The sequence below is a fragment of the Eretmochelys imbricata genome, chromosome 5, assembly GCF_965152235.1.
Source record: "Eretmochelys imbricata isolate rEreImb1 chromosome 5, rEreImb1.hap1, whole genome shotgun sequence".
In the NCBI taxonomy this organism is placed as follows: Eukaryota; Metazoa; Chordata; order Testudines; family Cheloniidae; genus Eretmochelys; species Eretmochelys imbricata.
In genome coordinates, this window is record NC_135576.1 from 57,828,439 (window position 1) to 57,850,994 (window position 22,556).

General features: G+C 40.9%; 1 protein-coding gene across 1 annotated transcript in view; it reads left to right on the plus strand.

Annotated features, from left to right (window-relative positions):
* The first annotated feature begins 9,233 nt into the window (after positions 1-9,233).
* Positions 9,234-22,556, plus strand: part of ADGRV1 (adhesion G protein-coupled receptor V1) — a 420,452-nt gene continuing 407,129 nt past the window's right edge. The window contains exons 1-2 of the mRNA XM_077818015.1: positions 9,234-9,315; positions 16,802-16,831. Of these exons, the coding sequence (XP_077674141.1) occupies positions 9,234-9,315; positions 16,802-16,831 (112 nt within the window). The remainder of the gene's footprint in view (positions 9,316-16,801; positions 16,832-22,556) is intronic.

The window sequence follows — 22,556 nt, forward strand, 5'->3', positions numbered from 1 at the left end:
TGAAGAATTCAGCAGTCTTGCCATTCTCTATGTATTTTTCTTACTAGTTCACCACTGTTTCATTTGCAAAGAGTGAAGCTGAATGCAAACTAAGTTGAACAAGTGGAACTTTATTAAACCCTGTGGGCTATTCTGTCTATGTGGCTGAGTTGCTTCCAGCCTAACTCTACCTGTTTCCTGTTCCCCTGGTGACTTGTCCCCTCAATAACAGCCCCTCCTGGGGCCATGGGCCTTCTGATTCCAGTTTCAATGATACATCTTCCCTATTTTACAAACATTTTAATATAAACATTAAAAACAAATAATTGATACCTAAATCCCTTTGGCCAGAGGTTGCTAGCAAATAGCTGAGTTGGAATCTCACCTTTACAACAGACTCAGTGGTTACATAGTCTTTGAGATAGTTTGGCCTCCTCAACAGGCAACCACACTGGGAGTGACTTATCTCTGTCTCCGTATAACCTGTCTCTGTGGAGTTTCCTTCCTCCCTGTGTGGTTGGCTTCTGGATGGTTATTTGTCTCTCTGTTCTGTGATGAGTTTTGTATAACTATAGGCTCTCTATCTTTGTGTCTGTTGGCTCATACATGCCTCTGGTTCCTTTGGATCACATGTCCCTCTTGCATAGTCACCCCATATGACCTGGATGCCACTGAACCCTTCATGGCTCCTTTAGTTCACTCCTTTTGGCATCTCTCTAATAACTGGATCTCCACAGGAGAGTGTGTCTCAAGGGCTGGTAGGTCCTTGGCTGACCTGTTGTACTCTATTGCCTTTTTTCTCTGGTTGTTGGCTGTCTTCTCTTGGCAGCGTCCCCATCCTTCTGGCTGTAGCAAGTCCCCTGTCCCTGGTAACAGGATTTTTGTCCTTCATCCTACACTGGAGTGTTTCGGCATCCCTGTGATGGGGTATTCCTGTGTGCCAAAAAGGCAAATAAGGATCTCAACCTTAAAAAAGGCTTATAAGGGCCTTCTATAATAGTCTCTTAGCTGTTTTCACAGCTGATTGCACCTTACCATTACTCTGGGGTATGCTGGGGAGGAGATGTGATGGTCAAACACCAACTTGCATGCAATTTCTTTGAATTCTTCTGAGGCAAATTGGAGTCTGTTGTCAGTGAATACGGTGTTTGGAATACTGTGTTTCATAAAATGGCACTTCAGTTTGCCGATCACCGTCTTGCGTCTTGTATCAGGCATGGCACTGATGTTCCAAAAATTTGAATAGTAGTCCACTCTAGTCAAGAACTGCTTTTCATTGAAGGTCAATATGTCCGCTCTCCCCTTTCCCCATGGTCAGGTGGGCAGCTCATGTGGTAAGAAAGTCTCTTTCTGCTGGTGGTAGTCGTATGCTGGGCAAGTGTAATACCCTTCTATCAAGGAGCAGAGTTGTGTATTCGTTCTCAGCCAGTAAACACACTCTCAAGCCTAAGACAGCTGTCGATGCCCACGTGTGAGGCATGTATTTTTTGCACGACATCCTTACATAATAAAGTGGGGACAACAGTCCTCAAAATATGCTGTCCTGAGCATTTGGCTCATCTTTACTGTGAAAATATGGTCCTGTTCCTACTAGTAATTGGCTTTTGTCTTATGGCCTCTCTCTTATTGCTCTCTTGACTGCCTGTTATTGGATGTCCTTTTCTGTTACACTCTGAATCTATTAACATGCTGCACTCTCTCTGAGTTTCAACAGTGAAACTGATCAAAATCAGTTCTCTTCCCCCAACTCCTTGAGGCTGGGTAGATATCCCCTGTTCAGGGTGTCAGCTAACACTAGCAGTCATTCTGGACAGTATCTGATCTGTGTCTAGTAGGGCTTGAGGTGCATCAACATGAGCAGCAATATCTCTGGAGCATTAAAAAGTGGCTTTGCCATGATTGTCCCCAGGGCTCCAGGGACCGTTGTGAGGCTTGAGCTAGTGGTGAGTTTCAGAGAGATGCAGGCTTTTTGCCGTGTTCCCCAATAAGGTAAAATAACAGTTTTACTTTCCTGTTGTTTTTATCCTCCTGCATGGCCAGATCTGTGTACAGCTTGAACTCCTTATACCTCAGTATTAGATACTGAAATAAAAGCACATGATATAAAGAGGTGCAGAACACCTGTGGTTCCTATCGACTTTAATGGACTTAGTTGAAGCTCAGCACTTCTGAAAGTCAGGACACTTTATTTTGGCACCTAAATGGATGCCCAACTTTAAAGTATGCAACAGTGAAAAAAACCCAGCCTTATTGTTTATATAACTCAGAGACCTGCTTATAAGTAAAACGAAGAGTACAAAAGAGAAAATGTTCTCTTCTGACCCTTTTCTTAGACTTTCTGCATGGTCTTATATCACCTCTAGTCACTTTGTCCCATTGCCTTTCTGCTCTATCTCCCAACTCCGTCTTGTCCCCTCTTTTAAATGATGCCAGTAAAGGGAAAAGGCAAGATTTCAAAACAAACAAACTAGAGGCCATTGATACAGTGGTGGCTGTTGCTTTCAGTACTGGTTGATCTGCAGCTGAGCCATTTTTAAACCTGCACAGTTTAGTACAATCAAAACAAAGAAAATCCAATCAAAGAATTGGGGGATCTACTTAATGTACCTTATTTAGTGCTTTTAATGAACAGAGAAAGTTAAGGCTGATCTGGAGGCATAGTTCTGTGCAATGCCAGATCTGTTGTAGATCCAGTTCCAGACTTGATTGTTTGTTCCTAAAGCTTGTAAGGGTTTGGAGTACTGTGTAGGCAGCATGCTGAGCCCTTAGGAGGGGCACCAAGTCCTTCATGTCACACAACAATAACCCTTCTGACTGCTTGAGGAGAAAGCTGACAGGCTCCAACAGGAGCTCTGGCCAGTCGTCTGCAACAAAGGACAGTGTTATGTTGACAGTATTATGGCTAAAGTGGAAAAATAACAGAAATTCTCAGAGCTCTGAAAAAAGATATAGAGGACTGCAGACCTTAGGAGTGGGGGGAAAAAAGTACAACCATTGTGGATCTGGATGTAGTTTCATTGGCCCTAAGGGTGGTGGGAGCAGTTGCAGCTCAGCGGCCTCTGGCAGCGGTCCCGGGGGTGGCTGGAGCAGCGACAGGGGGCAGTCCCAGGGGTGGCCTGAGCAGCTGCTGCTCGGCGGCCCCCGGCAGTTGGTGCCAATGGCCCCTCCCCCCTACCAGCCCTCCCAGGCACCCCCAAGCAGTGGCTCCCGCCCCCACCCCAGTAGTAGCACTCTCAGCAGTGGCTCCCCTGGGACCCACACAGAGCAGCGCCTTCCCCCCCCCCCCAGCTAAGATTTAGTCAGGGGTATATATAATACAAGTCATGGACAGGTCCATGGGCCATGAATTTTTGTTTATTGCCTGTGACCTGTCCATGACTTTTATTAAAAATACCCATGATTAAATCCGAGCCTTAACTATAAGACATTGTTTTCCAATCTTTTAATCATTCCTATAGCTCTTCTCTGAACCCTCTCCAATATTTCAACATCTTTCTTGAATTGTGGACACCAGATTGGACACCTTATTCCAGTGATTGCACTGGTGACAAATAAAGAGGTGATATAACCTCTCTGCTACTACTCTATTCTCCCCTGTTTATACATCCAAGGATCACATTTTGGCTACAGCATCACACTGGGAGCTTGTGTTCAGCTGATTATCTGCCAGGCCCCCCAAGTTCCTTTTAGATTTACTGCTTCCCAGGATAGAGTCACCCATCAGTAAGACCCATGGTCTATATTCTTTGTTGCTATATGAATACATTTTCATTTAGCCACATTAAATGGCATATTGTTTTCTTGCACCCAGCTTACCAAGTGATCCAGATTGCTCTGCATCAGTGACCTGTTCTCTTCAATTTTTATCACCCGCAAAGATTTGTTTTCTGCAAACTTTATCAGTAATGATTTTATGTTTTCTTTCATCTCGTTGATAAAAATGTTAAATAGTGTAGGGCGAAGAACCAATCCCTTTGGGAGCCCATTAGAAATACACCTGTTCCATATGACTCCCAGTTTATGGTTACTTTTGAGACCAGTCAGCTAGCTAGTTTTTAATTCATTTAATGTGTGCCATGTTGAATTTGTATCATTCTCGTTTCTTAATCAAAATGTTATATAGAACTAAGTCGAATGCCTTTCAGAGGTCTAAGTATATTATACCAACACCGTTACCTTTATTAACTGAGCTTGTAATCTCATTAAAAAAAAGATGTCAAGTTAGTCTAACACCTATTTTCCATATAGCCAAGCATTAATTATATTACTTTCCTTTAATTCTTTATTAATTGAATTTATTAAATTGGCCAATGTCAGGCTGACAGGTTTATAATTACCTTGATCATCCCATTTAGCCTTTTTAAATATTGGCAGAAAAGTAGCTTTCTTCCAGTTCTCTGGAATTTCCCAACTGTTCCAAGGCTTATTGAAAATCAATATTAAGAGTCAAGAGATCTCTGGCAAGAACTTTTAAACTCTTAGGTGTAAATTATCCAGACCTTCTGATTTTAAAATGTTTACTTTAGTAGCTTCTGTTTATCATCCTCCTGAGTTACTGTTACATGATATGAATACATTATCTGGCTTTTTCCTGAATACAAAACACAAATATTTATTGAATACTTCTGCCCTTTCTGCATTATTGTTGAAAATTTTACCATTTCCATTTAGGAATAGACCAATTCCATTGTTAGGGATCCTTTTGTTCCTAATGTACTCAAAAAGCTTCTTATTGTCCTTAACTGTGCTGGGCATAGATTTCTCCTTGTGTCCTTTTGATTCCCTTATCAAATTTCTATAATTCCTAGTTTCTAATTCATTTTCATTGCTATCACCTTCTCCCTTTTTTGTTATGGATATTTTTCTAGCTGCCTTCTCTTCCCCTCTAAGTCAGATCTTTTGTTAACCATCCATCTTTTTTTGTCCTTGATTTTGAGTTTATGGCATATAATAAGATATTCTTATACTGTTGTGTACAGATAAACTCTACCCTTGCATGGAACCCAACTGAAGTCAATTGCACTGCTCATGTGCATGATGTATTTGCAGGATCAGTTTATGATTTCCTCTACTGCTTGCATCAGAGATGAGAAAACATTTTAAAAAATAAGAAAATGTGATTGTAAAACTACAAGCAATGATAGGAGGACACAATGGTAATATTTATTTGCCTTACAGGAGTGAAGGAGTTAATGTTTGTATAGCATAGTGAAAATGTAAAGTGTGATATATGTGTTAAGCATTCGTTTCCTTATCTACAGACCCAAAATAAAAAGCAAGATTGGGAGAGCTCCCTTGAAATGGTGAAACTCCCAAGAAAATTGCCAGCAAAAATGATAAATGTAAGAACTGTTCTCCCCTTTAGCATTGCGGGAACTTGCAGAGACTTTAGTTCAGCTTCTGCTACATTATGGGTAGAATTCTCTCAACTCTTTGTGGTGGGTTAGTTATCATGCTTCCACCTGCATGTTCCTCAGAGTATAACCCAGTTCAGATCTGCCATGCCAAACTGGGAGGGAAATTCTGACTTCTTAGGTCCCAGTGCTGCAAACATGAATGCACCTTCTTAAGTTTGCGATCACTCATCAATTTAAAATTAAGCACATGCATAAGTACAAGATTAAGGCCTTAATGCCAAATCCCGCAATAGAGATAGTCCTGGGATTAAAAACAAAAACAAACGTAACCCTTCTGCCAGGTGCAGCCAGCGGCAACAAGGGTCGGGTTTGGTGTCTAGGAGTTCCTTTTCAACAATACAACACAAAACCGGTTTGAGCCCCCACCCAGTGACCTGGGCCAATTACACACCACCCCCTGGGTGTCTCTAAGAGGAAATATTTCCCCTCTTGCAAGCATAGGGTCTGAGTGTAGCAAAAACTTTTAATAAAAGGAGGGAAGTAACTCAGCATTAATTTGGGAAACCACCGCAACTAGGGTTCATAAACATAAACCATGAGCAAAAGACCCATCCCCAAATAAGTTGGGCAGTGTCCTTTTCCCCTCAGGTTCTTAAGTCCAGCAACCCAAAAGTCCCTTTAATGGGCTCATCCCTTCTCTGCACCCCGCTCACAGTTGCTGTCCTTAGCCAGTGCAGCCCCAGAATTCAGAGGTTCATCTTCAGAGTTCACCTCCCATGCTGCATGGAAGCAGGCAGTAAGGAGGCACTTTATATGCTCCACTGCTTGGGCACTTGCTCATCGCCCTGCCAGACGATTGCCACGCCTCTCAGCGAGGCTCTACTCTGGCCCTCTCCACCAGCCACCGTGCTGGCCACTTGCCATGCCCCTCTGCCAGCTGCACGTCTGCTCCAGCCACCTGGCTGGCCACTTGCCGAGATGTCTTCAGGGCCCACCACTTAACACAGCTTTCAGTGATTTCAGCTGTTAGTTGGGGAGCCTCACTCCTAGTGCACAGTGGGCAGTCTCTTGTGATAGAGACACCATCGCAAAGTAGGTTTAATACCTCAACATCAGCAATTTCAGCTCTGCAGTATGTAATAAGACTCTCAATTGAGTCTAAATTAGTTCTTTTATTATACCATGGAGAAAAGAAGGATCAAATGATGTCTAAAACCTTTAAACACAATCCACATCACCCTTTCTCAAGTCAGTGGGCTTTGGAACCCTTGTCCCTGGCCTAGCGAGTGCCATTAAATTGAGGGTGAGTCCCTCCATCGCGGTATGCCAGTTACAGTTCTGCTGCCCTAAATCCACACAACAGGGATAACAACCCTTTCTTACTCCTGCCCTAATAACAAGGAGACTGGGGACCCAACACCAGCCACAAGTGATCATTTGGGCCAGCAATCCCATCATGCTGAGCACCTAGGCAAGGTGGGTGTGTCCATGCAAACGAAATCAGCTCCTGAAGTCCTTTTCCACAGCTCACCCACTAGATGTCAGGGGAGAGCTCATTCAGACTCTGCTTACACAAACAAACAAACAACCACACCCTAGCAAAAAAAACAATCAGATCTGTACTCTCTTGGAGCTTGGGAGTTTGAAATGTGGATCTTGATATTGTGGCTGAAGTCCCTCTCTAGTTTTCACTCAGTCCAGACTCTCATTAACTTCAGTATTTGGCCCTTAATACTTCTTTCAGCCCTCTTTCTGATATAAAAGGATAGCTATACTATAAGGTAAAACTGAGAGGATCTAGGCAAAAAAAAAAAGGCCTAGATCTTGCTGGCTCCAGAGACATATTTGGATTTCTTTTCCCAAGTGCTTGTGTGCCTATGTATAGGGCCCTACAAAATTTCTGGTCATGAAAAATGTGCCATGGACCATGAAATCTGGTCTCCCCAAGTTAAATATGGTCTTTTATGTGCTTTTACTCTATACTATGTAGATTTCATGGGGGAGACTAGTGTTTTTCAAATTGGGGGTCCTGACACAAAAGGGAGTTGCAGGGTTGTCAAAGGTTATTTTTTGAGGGGGTTGCAGAGTTGCAACCCTTACTTCTGTGCTGCTGCTGGCAGGGCACTGCCTTCAGAGCTGGGCGACCGGTCAACAACCGCCTCTCTCTGGCTGCCCATCTCTGAAGGCAGCACCCCGCCAGCAGCAGTGCAGAAGTAAGGGTGGCAACAGCATGCTACCCTTACTTCTGCGTGGCTGCCTTCAGAGCTGAGTGGACAGAGAGCGGCGGCTGCTGACTGAGGGCCCAGCTTTGTAGGCAGCAGTGCAGAAGTAAGGGTGGTAATACCACACCATGCCATCCTTACTTCTGCGCTGCTGCTGGTGGCAGTTCTCCCTTCAGAGCTGGGCTCCCAGCCAGCAGCCGCCGCCCTCCAGCGGCTCAGCTCTGAAGGCAGCGTCGCTGCCAGCAGCAGCACAGAAGTAAGGGTAGCAGTACCACAACCACCTCTACAAAAACTTTGCAACTCCCAGTTCCTTTTTGGGTCAGGACTACTACAATTATGACACTGAAATTTCAGATTTAAATAGTTGAAATCATGAAATTTACTAGTTTTAAAATCCTATGACCGTGAAATTGACCAAATGGACTGTGAATTGGGTAGGCCCTACCTATGTATATAGACCAGAGTTATATAGTGGACTAGGAGAACGTCGCTATCAATTTAGCAGTTTACGAATTAAAAGATTGCTGTATCTGGCAAAACTTACATCAGATATGTGTTTTTGCACAGCTTTTACACCAGAATGTGTCAGAATCTAGATTTTTCTAGTCTGTGAGGAGTGGTAATACGTTTATTTTGCTGAAGCAATCTCAGGACTTCAGGCCAAAAAATGGCAGAATCCAGCAGCTCCCAGGTGATGGCTATGTGTTTTTGCTGTGCAGTAGAGAAAGGATGCATTGTGGGTCTGGATTTTTGCGCTGGTATTAGAGCAGCTGCAATTCTCTGTCTAGTTGGTAGAAGTTTTCCGATGGGGGGAGGGGGCGAAACTAGCTTGCACGCAGCAGGATTCATATGTTGGATACATGTTTTTGTGGTACTCTGTCCCAGTTTGCAACAGGGGGCTTGGACTTTTTAGTGAAATAGGAAAAAATAATTTTTTTCTTTAATTAGACAGTAAAATTGGAGTTAATGGGGTTAATTTTTTTAGGATCTATTAGGAGGTAGGTACCAAATGTTTTTTTCCTAGTGCTAATTCGTCTGAAATGCATTAGAGTCCAGATTTTTTTCTAGTGAAGTAGGAAATGCTACACTATTTGGAGTGCACAGTTTGGGACTTTGGCAAGATCCTTCATTTCTGCCCCACTCCTGTGTCAGGCATGTTTTTGGTCAGGAAGCGCTTGGTGATGTAGAGATGGCTATGCTTGTTCTCTGTTTAGGCAGTGGCCTATGTGTGATGCAGCCAAAAAGTGTGGGACCTAGCAGGATCCAGGTTTGTGGGACGCTGCTGCACCAGGAAGCATCAAGGTGCAGATTTATTTATGTGGGTGCACGAGCAGCCCCTGTACTCATTGATGGTACAAGTTGAGGGCTTGGAGCCCAAACGTGGCTGGACACAGGTAGACCCCGCGTTGCCCTTGCCGCCTCCAGGGAAAACAACCGAGTTCCTGTTTATCTATGTGGAACAATGGCCTGGCCCACTTCCTTGCATCCCTGTGGGCAGCTACGCCGGGCGCTGAAGGGGCTGGTTCTGCTGAAGCTGGAATAGGGCAGGGACTATTGGCGGGGACAAGGCTCCGTCCTCCCACCCACCCCCTCCTCCCAGGGGGTGGGGAGGCAGCGGGAGGGCGGGGAGTGCCGGACGCAGCGCGGAGAGGAGGGAGGAGTAGGAGCCGGGAGCATGCATAATGTGCGAGCGGCAGCGAGCGCGCGGGCGGCTGGCGGAGTCCACAGGACGCGGATGCCCATGTCCCCGGGTCTAGGTAGGTTTGTTGCTCGTCTCTTCCCAGGGGGAGGGCGGGCCTTGCATTTGGAGCATCCTTCCTCAGCGGCAAAGCTCCCCCCTGCTAGCTCTAGAGTTGTGCCAGCAGCACCTGTTGCCGCAGGGAGAGGCTTTCTGGCTGTGGACAGAGCTGGGCTTGGAGCTCGCCCTGCATGGCTGCTGGGGAATATAGTCTGCTGAGGTGTCTAAGTGTCCTGGCGAGCGGCTCCTCTTTCTCTTCACTGGGCTAGAGCAGCAGACAGCTGCGCTTCCAAGGGAGACCCGTGTTCCCGGGAGATCACAACAGGCAGAAGAAACTCAGCCTGATAGGTCCCAAGCCCGGGAGCGATTTGGTATTTAATACCCTGAAAACTACGCAACAAAACATCAGTTTGACTATTTTCAAAGGAGTGAGAATAAAATCAAAACAGACTGGGGGAACTTCTCCCATATTTGTTTGCACTGTGTACAGCTCAGCAAAACAAAGCGGGTGTGTGTGTGGGGGGGGGGGAAATAAAACTTGGCCAACGAGCATCCCATGATAGAATTAATTTGCAAATAATAACAAAATAAATGAAAATGGAATAGCTTGGGTGTTTAAAAAGGTTACCCTTCTACAGCTTTTTGATGTATTCATTTTGTTTGAATTATTGTAGAACCCACTCTAGCTAAACCAGATAAACTGTAGTTCAAATTTAATAGGAACTACATGCCAGACCTTCACTAGGGTTTTTTAAATGTGTCTCTAGTAGATTTACAATATAGATAGATTTGGTGTGGCATGCAAATTATTATTGTGATACACTATTTGGACAGCATCCAAAAGTGTGCTTTGTGCTTCTAATATACATTGTGCACACGTTATAAATACATATCTACTTGGAACTATTCTATCCGTTAAATGATAGGCATTTAGAAGAAAACTTATGCATTAGTACAATGTAATAACCAAAGATACATACATCCAGAAAATAGATTACCCATCTTTTAAACTAAAATAACCTATCCCACAAAAATGTACTCAGTATTTACATGCACACTGAGGGCCATTTGGGGAGAGGGGGATTAGAAGGGTTTAAATAATATTAAGGATGCAACTGAAAATGTCCAGCTATCAGGAAATTTAAAGATAAAACTAACATTCCATACAAGTATTTTTTAAACCATGTCATGACTTCAGGACGAAGTATTAGTCAAAAGCCAGGAAAATTAAGACATTTGTTTCTTAATCTTAATGCTATTTAAACACAAAGTCAAGAAATCAATGACATCATAGTTAGTTTACATCTGAGTGAGCATACTGGTATCAAAAGTGCAGGCTTATCACCTTTGGTTTGGGAGTTGGATCCTGTTTATACTGAAATCAATGGGAAAACTGCCATTAGCTTTCTGGGATTAGGGCTGGACTTTTTCTTTGGGCTAGCAAAATAATGAGGGCTCAAAAATAATATATTTTGGATATTGAAGAACTGCCAGCAAATATATGAACTTGATCCTGAAATCCTAATGCAGATAAAACACCCATTGAAATGGTGGGGAGCTTTAGTGGAATAAAGGTTTCAGAATCAGGCCTAAAATGTGTCCTTTTATTATTAACATTTTGTGCTTTTTTAAAAATTAGAAGTCTGAGCCAAATATAGGAAAGGTTTAAAGCTATATGACACGCATAGCATCATTTTATTTAAAATAGTGAGGGTCTAGTTTATTTGCTTGAGAGGCTCATAGGTTTCCATTAAAAAACCCTCTCAGATATAGGACTCAATCCTGTAAATGCTTACACACTTGAGTAACTTTACTCACACAAGTAGTTACAGAGGGCTTGATCTTGCAAACACTTACACATGTGCTGTCCTTTACTTATGTGAGTAGCACAAGTTACTACAATGGAGCAACTTGCATGAGTAAAGTTAATCAAGTACAGAAGTGCTGCAGAATCTGGTTCATAGATATTAATGGAATTACTAATATTAGTAAAGTTACTGACATATGTATATTTCTATAGGATTTGGGCCATAAGCTGTAACCAATTATGGTAATTCTGAGAAAATGTATTGATAATGCAAAAAATCACCTTTTGGAGTGGTACTCTACTTCCACTATTGTCAGAAATTAGAACGTGGGTAAAGAAGAGATTAATGCTGAATTATTATTGCTTATGTATTGTATTTTGAAATATTTGATACCTAACGTGAATATAATTTTAATAAAATACTTAACATTTTAAAATGAAAGCTGTAATTGAAAATGTCTTTTGAAATGTCTATTGAAAAAGTTCAATAGAGATGGACCTACTAAACTTGTCTTGAGTACTTGTGAAGATCTCTTAGCCTAACATGGTTTTATAGGTATTAACAAACTGTGTGCTCTCCATTGGATTCTTGCTATTATATAAAATAGAATGTCTAAGATAATTTAACTTCATTTTATTGCTGGATAACACTTCTCTCTCTTATTTGCTCTTACTGAGTGCCCTTTTACAATGTGTTCTTAGTATTACTGTCACTGTATAAATTGTCCTTTAAGAAATATAAAGAATATTACATCCTAAATATAATTAGGAGGGAGCAAGTATGAATTATTACGTGAAAACTCTTCATACACATTGTACTAGGCCCTGAACCTGCATAGACTTAAGCTCATGCATCATGTTACACACATGAGTATTCCTATTGACTGCAGTGGTACTATTCACTTGCATAAAGTTACACATGTACTTAAGTCTTTGCGGGATCAGAGCCTTAGATTATAACCACTGTTGGACAGAAACTTCTCCCATCCAAAAAAGCACAGTTAAGCATTGCTTGCTATGCATAACACCCTCATTGTCAAATTCATGTTTATAGATCTGATACTGTGAATTTCAGATATTCAGTGGAGTTCCAGCAATTCAGAGAAAGTTCACATTTTATCAAGAGAAGTATGTTAGTTTTTTGAGGGAAAGAGATTGACATGGTGAATAACTGGTATGTTATACAACCTAATCCAGGTGGGACATTGTTACCTTTTCACTTTGAAAACTACAGTTGACTAATGAATGAGCCTCTTCCTGTAAAGTCTTACTCACACAAGAAGTCCTGACTCAAGCAAGTAGTTCTATTGAAATTGAGTAAAGACTTTGTGCATGAATGAGATTTTGCAGGATTCGGCTCATGGGATCAGTAGGAATTGTTAAATGGCTATAGCAAGAGGCTGAAAACTAGAGATGCTACAGTGTTTCAAATCTTAAAAAAAACAAAACAAACCCACAACCCTAAATGCTGACTCATTGCTTGACTTATTAATGTTTTCTTGAAAACTATTAAAATTGTTTTATAACTCACCAAATGTTGCAATTTGTTATAAATAACAAGTGTTGATTTAAACAGGCAAGAAGCTGATTGAATACTTGAATTTATCTGGCAAAATGAAATACAATGAAACGCACGGTCTATGCACATTTTGAATTTTGTGATAGTGTATTTTTCAATATGTTGACAAGAAAATTCCCTCTAAAATGCCATAGTATTATCTCTTTATATGGTAAGATATTTTGATATTGTGTCAGTTGTATTTTTCCAAGGTAAAGTACAGTTATGTAAATCAGGGTTTGCATTCTTTATTTGCTTGCAAAAGAAGCTATTTCTTTCCCCCGTCACTTCTCCAGGCCTCATCCTATATATTTGGGGCTTTGAACTGTTTCAAGCTTTACTTTATTAGGGATTTAACATGCTCTTAATTCAGCCATCTGTTATGGGTTTGGCACACCAACAGATCTGAGGTACTGGTCAGAGGCGAGCGGTAGAAATTTCCCACATTTTTAAAGGTTAGGGAAAGAACTACCTTTATGAATAGATTTTGAATAATTCTCAGCGAGACAATGGTGCAGAAGTGGGGTAAAAAATGTGTGTCATTCTCTGAAGCACAAGGTCCTCTGTCTGTCTTTAGCTTTGCTGAAAAGCAATTAGCATTTCAACCAGCCAATTTGGTTACATGCAATGAAGTACTTGGGTTTGTAATTTGCTGCTCTCGGCTTGGTGCTGTTGAGAACTAGCCCCGTGTAATCCTCTCAAAGTACCTTTCTTTCCAGCCTAGTTATTGTTGCTGGTCTTAAATAACTACTCAACAAAGAGATTTCCTTGTCTTCAGCTACAGGGTGCTATCGGGCAAGGAAAATTAAATACCCAGCTAATAAGGGAATATTATAATTATTAAATAGTCATTATTAAATTGTGGCACAGGTTAAAAGCTTTAGAAAAGTTTTAAAAAACCCCAAACCACTCAACAAAGATAATGTGAGGAGTCTTTGAATCCAGACAGCTTTTGCTTTCAGAGCTCCCTTCAGTACACAGAACTTTATCATTTGTATGATTTAAAAACAGATTGCAGAGATGTAAATGATTAATTCATAGTATAGATTGGAGAGGAGGCCTTGTATTTTTTTTCTTCTATGGAGAGGTATTGTTTTGGGGCCTTTGTTAAAGACAGATCTATAGAAAAAATCCTCTTCTTTGTTTCCCTGTAATAACAAATGAAATATATTTAATCAATATATTAATTTAATTTAATCAATAATGCACATATTGATATATTTCTGTAATTTAGTATAAATATTCAATACAAGTTTTAATATTTAAGAATATATTTTTTTGTTATGAGTGATTTATTTTTGTGATTAGGGTAACACATTAATTTGCTGTGTAGCTCATACATGCTTATTCTCTTGTAAGGAACCACAATACATAGCTATAATTCTTTTGTCAGTTCACTTGAAATAATACCCTTTAATCCATGTCACGAGGCTATAATTCACGTCTGTTCACCTGGCAAATCATTTTTTCTATAAACTTATTATGTAAGAAGCAATAGTCAAGGTTGTTTATTTTTATTTTTCAAGCTTTCCGGCATGAGAGATAAATTATGAATATGCACTGAAGTATCCAGTAATATGATATACATGCAATGTATGGCTCAGCCAGGCAAACAGTAATTAGAGAGATAAATTTTGTCCTCATATTCAAATTTAAATTTTAAGGGGGTGACAGATAACTCCAAATTCAAGGTACAAATGGAAATTATTCCGAAGTCCAAGGGCCAGAGCTTCAGTTTGTGTAAAATGGCATAGCTCCATTGAATCCAGTGGAACTATATCAGTTTACACCAGCTTAGTTTCTGGCACCAGTATTTAAGGGCCTGATTCTGGGATGTGCTGAGCACTTGCAATTCCTTCTATAATTCATGGTAGCTGTGGGTCAGCATCTGTAATGACCAAGACGTTATGCAGCTGTTTGGTCAATTGTGTAAGAAGCCATGTGAGAGAGATACAACAGAATAGAAACTGGCTAAGTGTGAGGGGTGGGGATTGCATGTTTTGTGGGAGATAGGAGGCCTCTAAGGGAATGTCTACACTGTAGTTAGACACCCACGGCTGGCCCATGCCAGCTGACTCAAGCTCGCAGGGCTTGGACTAAGGGGCTGTTTAACTGTGGTGTAGACATTAGCGCTTGGGCTGCAGCCCAAGATCTGAGACTCTCCCACCTCACAGGGTCTTAGAGCCTGGGCTCCAGCCTAAGCCCAAATGTCTACTAGTCTGACCAGATGTCCCGATTTTATAGGGACAGTCCCTATTTTTGGGTCTTTTTCTTATATAGGCTCCTATTATCCCCCCACCCCCTGTCCCGATATTTCACATTTGCTGTCTGGTCACCCTAATGTCTACACCGTGGTTAAACAGCCCCTTCTCCTGAGCCCTGCAGGCCCAAGTCAGTTGGCATGGGCCAGCCACTGGTTGTTAATTGCAGTGTAAACATAGTCTCAGTTAAGTGAAAAGCACATCCACCCCACTTCTTTTGAGAGGAAGAATGCCACCTATGTTGTGCCATGTCTGGGTTGCCCTGGCATTGCAAACCTTTGAGTGAGTAATTTTTACAAATGTGAGATGTCCACTGACTTCAGTGTGACTACTTGTGTGAAACAGGATTATTTGCATGAGAATGAGGGTTTGCTGGAATGGGATCCTTCTATGGGACTTGCCTTTCGCTTCAGTGATAGTTATGTACATGACAAAAATACTACAAGCTATATTACCAATTGTTGCAGTACTATAGCATATTTATCTGTTACAATATATGGTATTACTGGGTTTTGGATATAGCTACACATGGACAGATTCTGATCTCACTTGCTTCAGTGTAGATCAGGAGTAGATCAGTTGAAATCATTGGAGTTGTACTGGTGTAAACTTACTGTAAATGAATCAGAATCAAACCCATAGTATGTTATTTCTTGATAAAAGAATGTTGTTTTAGCATTTTTCAGCCGAAGCTTGATTGTTTATCACACAGGATCAGATTCTGATCTCTGGTGTAAATATGGAATAACTCCAGTTGGGTAAGTTCCATTGGAATCACTCTGGATTTAACTTTGAATAACTGAGATCAGAATCTGGCCCTTAATGCTAATCATAATTATTATATGGTTCTGTGGGATGCCCAGTAAGGTTACGATTAGGAAGTCTATTCAGAACAGGTTATAAGGTATCCACAAATGTTTGTAATTAAAGACCTATGCTCTGTATGAACAATTTTTTTGCGTGCTTGCCATTGGCAAGGCAAAGAGCTCAATAAGTGAGTTTAGCAGTGTCTGATAATTTGGCACTTCATTCTGTGCTCTGCCTTAAGAAAGTAGGCAGAGCAGATAAGTTGAACTTTGCAGACCCCTGAGCTCTACCTGACTTATAAGACAAAGCTCATTTCTCCTGAGATCCTTATAAGCTTAAGGAATAATAAGAGCACATGAAAGGAACATCCATCCCCTTTTGAGAGGATGAAGAGAAAAGCCACCAGAAAGTACAAAAGCAGAATATGAATTGCAATGGTCCCACTTCCTCACTTTGACCAAGGAACAGAGGGAGGAGAAGATGGCATTCGCCTCTCTCCCATTAGCTTCAAGGAAGAGGCTGGGATGCTTTGGCCTTTCCATCAGGGTTCTACCTCTAGATTCAGCTGGGAGACCTCACCATCTTTAGTATGGGTTCCTGGCTAGTACAGTAGATTTAGTTAGCTGGCTAAGAGGGTTAGCTTCCTGGCCAGTAGATATGAATGTGATGAAAGGTTGCTCAAACTCCTTTCCTCGGGACAATATTTATACAATGAAGGATGAGTGTCCTCTTTAAGGGACTTAATTGAGAGAAAGAGGTTTTTCATATAGAAATACTTTCAGGTACATTAAACTAGCTGTAGCTCCATTCTCCGTGCTACATGTCAAGTTAGTGAGTTTTCGTAAAGTTTTAAAGAGGCCTGCAGTTATGGTAAAAAGCTGTTGTTCAGGAGAGTAATTACCTAATATTTGTGTAATTAAAAATAATCTCCTTCAAATGCACATAAGCCCTCCTGAAAACTGAGACGGGAGCCTGCTAGTGCTCCATCATGGCAGCAGTACTTGGTGGGCAGCATGAAGCCACTGAGTTGGGAGTTTTGGGACAGTGGAAGCCAGTTGAGAGCTCCCTGCAGCTGGCAATGTGTGTGTATATGTGGGGCCAGGTCAAGTGTTTCCCAATATTTTGCATTAAAAAGGGGAGAACGGGCACCTGTGAGTGATGCTCCCTGCAGCAAAGAGGGAAGGAGGGTCGGCACTCTGAGACAGAAGCTAGGGGGCAGGGCCCCCAAATAATATGCATGAAAAAATGGGATACTGACAGTCTCCCACAAAATGTTACATCCATCAGAGGAGTCCAGAATGGGGAAGAGGGGAGCAAAGAGAGACGCAACCAACCTGGCTGCTTGGTCTTTTATAACTCTCCTGCTTCCTCTGTTTTGCAGCAGGTAGAGGCATCAGGCTTCTCTCGAGGTATTGGGATGTCATTCTGAAGTAGTGACATGGAAGCACTGTCTGGTCAGCCCTCTTCCATCAAAGTAAGGGATTTATTTCTCCACCCTCCACCCCCCCAGTCTCACGGGGGAAAGGGGCTGAGACAATACACCCTATTCAAATGCCAGGTTTTGCTGGCACACACATTGTGTCCTCCTTTGAAAATTTGGTCCTTAATATTGACAGCTGAGCTAGTGAAGCTGTGAGGTCAAAAGAGAAACGTTTTGATAAGCCTTAAATACAGAAACTCCTTTCCTGTTATATTACTGGCAACATAGGAAACTCTATGAATGTATCCGATGAAGTGAGCTGTAGCTCACGAAAGCTTATGCTCAAATAAATTTGTTAGTCTCTAAGGTGCCACAAGTACTCCTTTTCTTTATAGGAAACTCTGAATCTTAATGAACTGATATTATTACAATTCATATGATTTTATAATATTATGCTTCATAATGTTTGTAAAGTTCAGTGCTGGAAACCAGGAGTTCTTGTTTTATCTCAACAACAAGTTCAGCAAAGGTGGTGACATTGTAAGCCTTCCTGCACAGTTCCAACCTAGTGTGCTTCAGCCGTGCTCTGGACAAACTGCCTTTAAGGATGAAAGAGCAGTTCTGACTCCACACTGATTCAGGAAAAGATCCTGCAGGGTGCACAGTGGAACAAACCCAGTTGAGGATAGGGTACTGTCTGGCAGCCCGAGATGGCCATCATGCTGCTCACACTGCAGAGTAGCACACAAGCCGTTCTTTTGAGGTTCTGCTTGGCTGGGTGTATAGTAGTTGAGTTGTGGTAATGGGGACAGATAGGAAGGAATGTGATAAATGCTATAACCTTGATGTGCTATACCTATACACTTTAGTAATCCTGAGTACAATGTGAAAGTAAGCAATACAAAATAGTCACAAATCTGAAGAGATCGCTCCACTCTAAAACATCTACCTATATCCCCTACCATCTTCCCCTCACCATCAGCCATGCTAGGTCTGACAGCTAGTCTTGGCTCCAGATGCTTATCTCCTTTTGCTTCCCCCATTCATGATCTCTTCTCTCCTCTCTTCTCTCTTCCTAGTTGGCTATCCTGCACTGTCCTTCTCCTTTAATGTCGGTTTATGACCTGGCTACTGCCTTTTCAAGTTCAGATCCCTTCATTGCTGTTTCCCATTCCATGTTGATCCTTTCTCACAGACTGAGTGTGTGCCACCATCCTCCAGAGTCCCCACCCCAGAGAAAGTGAGTGGTGCCTTCCATTTTAAAAGCTTTTGATTATCAAATGTAAAAGTCAGAGTATAAAAATCTGTGGAAAAGACCTTCTAAAATTAAATTGAAAAAAACTAAATTTATGTTGTTGATTTGGTGATTGGGAGAAATTCAGCATCGTAAAGTTTGAGCATAAGGCAATCTTCACTACCCTCACCCCTTGATCTGCACCGTTGACTTCAGTGGAATAGATCACAATGTGTAGAGCTAAGAATGTTGTAAGTCTTTGCGGTATCAGGGCCCAGAAGCAAAACGCAGCGTAACTGAAGTCCAATCTTAGAATAATTTGATGTGATCTTAGAAACGTAGGTGCAAGAATGGGCAATATTTTCTTCTGAAAGGTTATGAATAACATGTGAGTAAAAGGAGCCACAGAGAAAATAACAGTACAAAGTATCAGAAAAGCTTGTATGCTTTTGGGGCATCTGGCTTGCATGTCTTTGAAGTGAAAACCATGTCATCAAACTGCTATTCAACTATGGCATCTCCTAAGGCAGCACTGACATTGTGAAGTGTGGTAGTTTAAAACCAGTGTGTGACATTCTTTCAATTTAATGAAATGCATACCCAGACTGCATTAATGCTTTTTTTGTAACATGCTATTTGGTGACAGTAAACATGAATTGTCAGAGGGAGCAGAACAGGGGTGATATGGTCTATGACTTATTTGTGATTTATGACGTTTTAGAAAATATTTTATAGGATTAGTAAGTAATCTTTCCTATCCTACACTGGGAGTTTTCTCTTTCTGTAGAAACATAAATGTGCTCCAGAAAATGCTATATTTATCTAAGAAACTGTGTGTTACCTGCTAAGTAGCATTACTTTTTAAAAAGTCCTTTGATTTTTACATTGAATGTCTAACAAGGGTGTAATTTTGGGATTTACAGGATCCTTCACTGTCTTTAAAAGTCTGTTATTTTCTTTTGAGACCTATTTTTAAATATTCTTGGTTATATAAACCCTTAGAATAAGCCCATTCATTTTTAGTATCCAGGATTACAATGTGTAACATCATTTGAAGCTACTATTGACACTGTAAATCTCTATTTGCTATGGCTCTATCAAGCCCAAATTGACCTTCACAGCTGTTGGCCCATTGAGGTTCTATTTGACTTCCTAGGCTACAGAGTCACAAAGGCTGTTTAGACCCCTTTTCTTAAAGATTTGTTATATTCTCCCTTCCCCCCACACTCAGTAGCAGTTGTGGCAATGTATGTTATATTTTTATGTGATTTGAATCTTGTCTTCAAATTCCTTCTCACTCAGTCCTCTAAAAAGCAATACTCCTATTAAAGGATGCGAGGTGGCAGAATGGGACCCAATAAATATTAGTAATTTAGCAGCATTGCAGGATGGAATGTATTATCTATTAAAAGTTTAGTATTTTTACTGTGGAAAAACTACAGTAGTTTCAATATAAATATGAAAAGTCAAAGATAAAATTACCGATATTAATATGGTACAATAGGTAAAAAAGATGTATAATTCTTGTCACAGAAAAAAATAATTTAGGCCCAATCCTGCAAAGACACTTGATGCAATATGATTAGTATGGGACCCACTCACTGTGTGTATAGTTCAGCATATGTGTAAATCTTTGCAGGATCAGAGGAGTCAGTATATAAATCATGACCAGCATTTTATAAGGTAAAGTATCATGAGCTATACTGGCTCCTTGCATAATATTTTGAGTCCCATGAGCTGAACTGTTCAAGTTTTGATTTACATTACTTTTACTAGCTGTAATATTTTAAAGTTGGTTTAATATGCACAGAGATAAAGGTCATTTTTGGCAGGTTGCACACAATAAATCATAGTTCAAATAATTTAATGAGGAAGAATTCTCACCTACTGAATAATTGATGGCATGATTATGAAACCTCTCTTGTTCCACAGGAGTAATCCTATAGTTTTAGAAAGTCCCCTAGTAGAGGTAATAGAATTCAAGTAATTCTAAACTTTATAACCTTGCCCCCTAAGGATCATATTTTCAGTATTATTTACTTGCAGCACACACCGTGGGAAGCTACTTGCTAAGTCTATGACAAGGTAACAGCTGAAGCGAAAAGGTCAACAGACTCTTCAGTTGCATATAGAAGATGCCTGCATTTGCAGACTATGTAATTGTCTTAAAGTTTACAAAGGTTACACTGACTATTCACATTCAAGCTGTAATATAGGCACTCAAGATAACATTTATACTCTGGAGAGCAATTTAGGGTAGAGACCAATACACATCACTTTTAGGTTAGTCGTAGTCAGCTTTCTTGTTGTCCTGTGAGGTGCCTAGAGTCTTCTACTCTAATAGAAATGGCAGGATTGGGTTTTCATTCATAATCTTTATTTTTTTGCTCTGTCCTTTTTGTCCTCAATTATTTTGTTTTTGTTTTTTTGTGTCAGACCATCTCATAGTTAAATTGATAGGTATCAGTAGGTGACTAATGTGGGTCATCTTCCTACAGAGTCACAGTAATATAGGAATTGCCTTACTTCATCTGACCAGTTGTCTATCTAGTCCAGCATTCTGTCCCTGACTGTGTTCAATACCTGATGCTTCAGGCAAATATGCAAGAAACCCTATACTAAGCAGTTATGGGGTAACCTGCCCATAGGGGAAGTTTTATCCTAATTCCCATTGTTTAGAAGTTTGTTTTTATATCCCTTCCAAAACTTTTTAAGTTTTAATTTAGTTGAAATCATATTACTGTAACTCTGGATCCTGTAAGTGTGAGTTGTTTGTTCAATGAGTGTCATCATATCTCTTTAAAGTGGCTCTTCTTCCTTGACACCATTTTCCTGTGCTTGGAAAGTTACCTCATAAGGGCAGATTGTGACAGACCCTTGCATAGGTGTGCATGGGGAAAGGAGTGTATGAAGAACCTCCCTTCTTGTTGCATGCCCCATGCAAGGGTTGTAACAATTGCAGACCTTGAGGGCAATTCATTCACTGCTCCCTTCATGCAGACATGGGGGTGTACATACTTGAAAGAGGTTGAGGAGGAGTGGGGTGGAGGAGTTGGGGTTGCTGGCCAGTCCGTAATGTAGATAATATTGAAACTCGGGGGGCTGATCCTGAAAGCCTTTTACATGCAGAACTCTCATTTAAAATCCATGGGAGTTCTGCAAATGAAAGGCTTGTGGGTTTGTACCCATGGTAATAAAGATTCAGTTTGTGGTGGGGTGAAATTCCTCAAGCAAAAAATATTTTATTGGGTGACATTCTTATCAGAAATAATTAAACACATTTCAAATGGGTTGTAAAATGGATCATTTGTTTCATCGGGATGATGGCTGCTCCGTCCCTGATTTTGTCTTCGGATAATATCTGTCTGTGTGTTTTCATTACCCAGCTGTTCCCAAGATGGTGTTCAATAGAGCTGAGTGAATAACTTATTACTAATAATTTAAACAAACAATCTTGTCTTTTTTTTCCTGTTTGTAAATTTTATGTGACAAGGTTGTAATTTTCTTGAGTTTATTTATTGTTCAAAATTATTCAATACATGATTTCTGTGAATTATTCTTGGCCTGTAGCTTGTTTTCAGTTCATTGTGAATACACAGTGCAATATTCATCCCATTTTGACTGGACACTGATCACATTGATCCTGCAATAAGTTCTGCTTGGGCAGAGCCCTGGGCCTGTGTGAAGCTTCATTTTTTCAGAGATCTGCCTGTGCAGAGTTCATTGCAAGATTAGGGCAATCACATATTTCTTTTACCTTACTGGATGAGCATAGTTTTTAGAACCACAGCATTCTTTGAATACGTCCTGATTTAAAATTTGATACTCACTTTTCACAAACATTCAAAATGTGCTCTCTGTGTCAATAACCATTCTTGTCAGCACATTCATTTCTTAGAACATGTGTGAATTGCCATTTCACAAGAAAATCGTTGGTATGTTGTGGAGAGAGATGTAAAAATAAAATTATAATACTGTTCTCGTCAGCTGAAGGAACTCTATCTAAAAAAAATTGTCTCCATTGGGGACCAATCCTGCAACATGCGTTGTACCTCTGGAAAATGCTGGGCACTCTCAACTCCCATTGAATTCACTGGTGCTTGAGGGATGCTCAGCTTGCCACTGGACTTGGCCCTGAGTAAGGGAACTCAAATCCAGCTGAGTCTTAGATTG